The sequence below is a fragment of the Sciurus carolinensis genome, chromosome 2 (assembly GCF_902686445.1).
Source record: "Sciurus carolinensis chromosome 2, mSciCar1.2, whole genome shotgun sequence".
Lineage (NCBI taxonomy): Eukaryota > Metazoa > Chordata > Mammalia > Rodentia > Sciuridae > Sciurus > Sciurus carolinensis.
Window position 1 is genome coordinate 159285917 of NC_062214.1, and position 6207 is coordinate 159292123.

General features: G+C 48.3%; 1 protein-coding gene across 1 annotated transcript; it reads right to left on the reverse strand.

The window, feature by feature from the left end:
* Nucleotides 1–251: 251 nt before the first annotated feature.
* On the reverse strand, nt 252–3572 carry Gpr135 (G protein-coupled receptor 135). The gene has a single exon (XM_047540778.1). It carries the CDS (start codon nt 3436–3438, stop codon nt 1924–1926), a length of 1515 nt encoding a protein of 504 aa, XP_047396734.1. The 5' UTR covers nt 3439–3572; the 3' UTR covers nt 252–1923.
* Between the last annotated feature and the right edge of the window lie 2635 nt (nt 3573–6207).

Here is a 6207-nt window from a genome sequence, read left to right on the forward strand (position 1 = left end):
AAAAATACCCACTTTTTTTTTTTTCCTTTAACAAGCAATGCTACAGATACATGTTAAATGCTCGCCCTGTGGCATTAACTCTGTATATATTTTATGATAATAAATTCCTAGTTCTACATTGAGTGTAGCAATGTACACTCATCTACTTTGTTCTACATTGAGTGTAGCAAAATATATGCAGATAATTTATAAACCTCTGATCGTGATGATACTCGGAGAAGCAGGAAAAAAATTAAAACATGTTTTTGCTCTGACAGGAATCATGTATTTCCAACTTTGATTACAAAAGTCACACAAAGACTTAAACACTAATAAACACCTTTAAATACTTTACAAGAAAAATTGCTGGCTATTTCACATTGAAATCTTCATAGTGAGTTGATGTCTTTTCATACCAGGTTAAATCAGTTAAGGCTGCAAAATATTGAAGAAAAGAGGAGCAGGATGGAGAGAAGGAAAGAGAAAAAACAGAAAAACATCTTTTAAAATTCTGAGGAAATGATTCTGTGTACAGTGACATTCAATGTAAGAAATTTCATATAGATAAATCCTAAATTGTGCTTTCGAATTATTGTAAAAAGTATCTCAGTTCTCACATATTTCTGAAGACATCCGCAATAGGCTTGAGGTACCTCTCCAAATGTACACCTTTGTTTTTAATACCTTCTTTCATATAATAGTTTCACACCTATTCTTCCTTTCTAATAAAGACAATGATATTTTACTGTCTATAAAGCGGCAATCGACTACTTTGTTTTTTTTTTTTTAAATATATGCCCAAATGTTCAAAGTAGGAAAGCGTGAACCTCTTAGAAAGCTCTGTTGACTATTCCAGGAATGTGGTCACTTCTTAAACAATTTTTAGAATTCCTCTTTGGAATTATCTTCAATTAGTTAAATACCATATGGTAAACCCAGTCTTGTTACTTAATAGCATCACTCACCTTATTCAATCAATTTGACTTCAAATTACAGTTTTGGCTGTACCAAAAGAAAATCAGATTTTTGTTAAAATACAAAAGATTTTCTACTATGAAAGTTATTATCTTTTTAAAATGTGAAAGTCTTCTGAAAGTGGCATCCTAAAGTTATCATAAACTAGAGTAAGCAGGTTAGAGTAAGGGTAAGCTTCCAAGTTTCCCAAGACAGATATTTGGGACATGACCTGGGACGTGACCGGGGTCGTGGGGGCATGGGAATGAGGGTGGAAGGGACATTAATTTTTATGAATAATCTTGGAATACTTTTAAAAACAGTCATATTTCTTTATGTTATTCACCCTTCAGATGTTTAACTTTTATGTAGTAATAAACCAACTTTTCGAAATTCCAAAATGGTTTCAAAATAAGATCTGAATTTAAAATTTCCCACGCGAGAGTACAAGGATGGGGAGAAGTGCACCAATTTGTGTAGGATAAGAATGTTCTACTCCCAAACCTAAGCACCCCCCAGCACCTAAGCATGTGTCAGAGGTGCAAGTTCTAGAAACTAAAGATTTTTGTTCAATGCTGGTGATTTAGAGGGGCCTTCAAGCAGTTCTGAGGGTCTCCAGTCATACCTGTAACTATGTATTGAACAAATACTGGTTGCCTTCAGTGATTTTTGCTTTGTTTCACAGTGTGATTCCTGTAATATGAGCTTTTCGGTAATTGTGAATTTTATTTATGTCATTTTTATTTTTGGCACTTAAGTTCACAATGCTTGGTTGTGTGGCTTAGATTGTTTTAATTTTGCATTTTGCATTCCTTTTGGCACTTTCTGAAGAAGGGAACATTGTTTTTATGTTGTTTGGGGAAAGTGGCAACCCTCCCCCTCTCTTTAGTTTTCAATGTTTGGCATGAAATCCAAGATTCTCCCTGGAATTCTTTATCATTCAATGAAGGGGTGGAAGTTCGCCTTGACAAGCTGTCCATCCCAACCCTTTTAGAGGCTGGTATCCCCGGTTTTGGATTTAGGCTGTTTGGCTATTGCGGTCACAGGTTCTGGTGGTCCCTCCCTGCAGAAAAGCACAACTGGGTTTTTGCGGGCCCACATGGCCACGTCACCTCCTGCCCCACTGACTGGGTTGGAGGAGGACATCCTACTGCAACCCCCCAGACGGTTGGCATAGCGGTTTCGAAGGCGATTACGGCTTCTGGCCTGCAGACCCTGGCCCTGACTGGGTAGGAAAGCGTCCACATTTCTAGTCCGGTACCCCTCTTCGCGGTTGCGCCCTAGAAGCATAGAAATGTTGGGGTTGCGGATGGCATAGATGACAGGGTTGATGGCCCCATTTGCCCAGGTCAACCAGACAGCCACTACGTTGAGGAGCGAAGGGGCCTGCGCGGCCTGGGCCTGCCGGGTCGCGGCCAGCAGCACCAGGAAGCAGTAGGGACCCCAGCAGCAGATGACGAAGACAATCATGATGAGCACGGTGGTGGCAGTGCGCACCTCGCTGAAGAAGCGCAGCACACGCGCGTAGGTGGTCATCGGCCGAACGCGCACGTCCGACAGGCGCACGGTCTTGCAGATGTGATAGTGGCAGAAGCACATGAGCAGGAAGGGCAGCAAGTAGCAGGCCACCACCAGCCCCACGCTGTAGGCCGCGCCCAGCTGCGCGGGGTCTGGGGAGGTCCGGTAAAGGCAGCCGTGGAAGCTCTGCACTGCGGAGAGCTCCCGGGACGCCCCAAACAGCTCCCAGGGCAAGGAGAAGCCTAGAGCCACCAGCCAGGCGCCGGCCAGGAGCTGCAGCGCGCGGCGCCGGCCGATCTTCTCCCGGGGCGGCCGCACAATCGCGCAGTAGCGGTCTAGCGAAATGAGGGCCACGCTGAACGTGGACACGATGCCGAAGCACGAGCTGAAGAAGCGGCTGGCTGCGCAGAAGCCGCGCCAAGGCCCCGCGGCGACCTCGGGCGCCGAGCCTCCCGGCGGCGTGAAGAGGTCCAGGAAGGCGGCGGGCAGGCAGAGGAGCGCGGTGAGCAGATCCGACAGGGACAGAGACAGGATGAAGGCATTGGTGACGGTGCGGAGCTGCCGGTGCTTCACGATCACCCCCATGACCGCGCAGTTGCCCAGGCTAGACAGCAGGAAGATGAGCAGCAGGACGAGCGCCTGCGCTGCCACCGCCGCCCCGTGCGACAGCAGCGGCGCCGCCTCCGGGCCCAGCGCTGGCCTCGCCGCCGCCGCCGCCACCCGCACCGCCCCAGCCGCCCCGGGCCTGCCGCCGTCGTCGCCGCCACCTAGAGCGGCAGCGCTGCCTCCCCCGCTGGCGTCGCTCTGGTTCCCCAGAGCCGCGGCCGCCGCGGTCGCCACAGTGCTGAAGGAGAGCACGGCCGCTGTTGCGGCGGAGGAAGTCCCGCCAGGCGAGCTGGCCGCGGAGGGGGCGCCGGGGTGTGGGGTGCCCGGCAAGGCCATGCTCACTGGTGGGCGGGCCGGCGGCGGCCGCGGATGCTCCTCCATGGGGCCCCGCGGCGGCCGCGGATCTGTTCATCCCGCACCCGGGAGGCGGCTGCTGGGCCGGAGAGGTGGCTCGGGCCGGGGAGCGGCCGCTGCGGGGAGTCGGGCTGGGCTGGAGGGGTGACGGTCGCTGGGGACCCGGCGGAGCCTTTGACGTGAGTTCCAGGCGTTGCCGAGGGAACCGCGTGTTTACGCAGGAGCGCGGGGCGGGACGCCAGTCCAGTACCCCAGAAAAGCCGGCCCCTGACACCGCCTTTCCCTAGGTTACCCAGCCATTGGTTTGAGATTCAGAGTGCCAGCCTGGTCGACCTCCTCCGGAACGAGACCGGCCCGCATATATGATGGACCAGAAAAATCAAAGCCCAGTTGTCAGTCTCTCCTGTCAGGACCAGGCGTCCTAGGGGAGGCCTTCGTGAGGGGACTTTGTTTCCCATGGGGGTGTGTTGGCATATGCAGGTAGGAAAGGAATCTAGAACCTGAAGTGAGAAACAGCCCTCATCCGGAAACCTTAAAAACTTGAGGGGCAGAATAATGCAAACCAGTGGTTCTCAAACTTAAAACATGCAACACAATCTCCTGGACGTGTATTAAAACACAAGTGACTGGACTGGGCCTCAATCCCAGAGTGTCAGATGATGTAGGTCTGGGGTAGTGCCCACGAGTTTGAATGGGTGGTGGTGATGATGCTGGTCCAAGGACCACACTTTGAGAACCACTGATGTGGTGGGCTTGTTAAAATAAGGATTTCCTAGCAGACTACCAGTATTCCTGAGGATGGGCTCCAGAATCTAAACCTGCCTTAAGATTCTGAACCCCAGAACAAGAGAAATTTGTGGGTAGAGAGCGCCAGAACTAATTGAGGATGTTCTCCTCAGGGCACCTCATCTTTCAGTTTCAGTCAGTTTTCAGACCTCATGTCCTTTCTCAAGATCCCAGGTCCTGGGGAGAGGTTCTGTGCTGGTTTCCTGGCAGTCCCAGCAGGACCACATACAGGAGATGCGTAGTTTCCCAAAGGAAAAGGACAGTGTTGTTGATAAAAGAAAGGGAAAGGAATGATATTGGTCACATCTGCAGACATCCACCTCATGAGCACCAACAGAGAGGCCCAAACGTGTATTATGAGGAGCCAAGGATTAGCTCCTGATTCCTAGCTTATTAGTTGGTGGTGCCTGTTACCAAGTTAGGGGATAGAGGATATGGGAAGAGGGGCTCCTTCTACAGTAGTGAATCTGCACTGTAGCTCTGAACCTCAGGATTTAGAGATTTGGGAGTTATCAGTCTCTCCACAGAGAGAAAACCATGGTGTGACAGCTTAGGGACAGAATATCAAATGAAGAAAGAAACCATGGATGGAATGCTAGGGAGTAGTAAAAACTAAGAAGCAGTTAAAGGGCACAAAGCTTGTCTGGAGAGAGAGAGAGAGAGAGAGAGAGAGAGAGAGAGAGAGAGAGAAAGAGAGAGTGTTAATGAGCCTTATATTTTTGTCTTCAGTGGAGAGAGGAAGGTAACGTTCCCAGGCTCTCCTCAAGAAAGCCACCTGTGCTCTTGAAGTCATCTCTGTCTTTTACCTGAAAACAGGATTCTCATGTATTTCAGAGCTAAAAGAAGTCACGAGATAAAGGGGAACTCACCTGTAAAACCTGGATCCAAACAAGTAATTAGAATAGATTTGCCAGTAAGTTTTGCTGTTACAATGTAGCCCTCCTACTTAGCAGTATTAGCATCACCTGGGGATTTGATAGAACTTCTCCCCCCAGGCCAACTGGATGAGAATCTGCATTTTAAGGTTCACAGATGATTCATACACATATTGAAGTATGAGAAATGTTGTCTTAAGGAAGAACATTATGCAATTTGTGACTTTTGAGAGTTTTGAGAAGGGTGACCCAACTCATGGAATTTGGGGGACTTGAAGCAATAAGCAATGCAAGTTCATAGAGAAAGAAAGATGGACCCGGATTCATACAATGGCAGGACTGGATCCCAGCCTGAAGGCTTTGAGAGCTTCACTGAGTGGCTCTGTGGGTGAGCTCAGCACCAAGCGGGTGAGCATTCCTACTATAATATATTTGCCTGCAGGTAGCAAGCAGCAGCACCCACCATAGATTGCATAAACCTTGTGGAGACAGACCTGACAGTCAGGTCAAGGAGTAGTGAAACAGAAACCAGACTTAGAGTTGAATAGCAAACAGAAGGTGAGAAAATGTACACAATGAGTGGAGAGTAGAAAATTTAGAAACTTAAATGTTGAAGCAAGGAGTGACAGCAAGCTAAAGGATAAGGAACAGGGATGTTTGCTTTCATTCTGCTTGTGATAAGCACATTTAAATACTTAGGGGAAGAAACCAGTGAGGGGAAGGTCAGAGACACTTGAGTTAGTTGGTGAGGTTAGACCCTTAGTGAGATGGGCTGGGGTGGGCAACATTTAGAAGGTAGAATCAACAGGGCTTGGTGACTGACCAGACAGGCAGAGGTGAGAGGTGATCTCCCTAGTGTTTTTGACCCCAAGGGAGACAGGGCAAAATTCAGAATAGTGTTTGTTGTATTGTAAGGGTTTGACTCTGCTTTAGATTAGAATTTTGTAAGAGTTAGGTAATAACTATTTTTGAATGTTCAAGAAATACACCATCATTATTCAAGTACTGTATTTTGAAGAAGTTCTAACTGTCCTGTCTTAGTGGTAGAGGAAGTGTAGTAAGAAAATACTGGAGTTGGAGTCAGAAGTCCTAGATTTGCAGCCTCTAAAATGAACTTTGGAGGGTTATTTGACAT

What these genes read in the sequence shown, in the direction of transcription:
- Gpr135 (XM_047540778.1), bottom strand. Translation starts at nt 3,438, where the DNA reads ATGGAGGAGCATCCGCGGCCGCCGCCGGCCCGCCCACCAGTGAGCATG.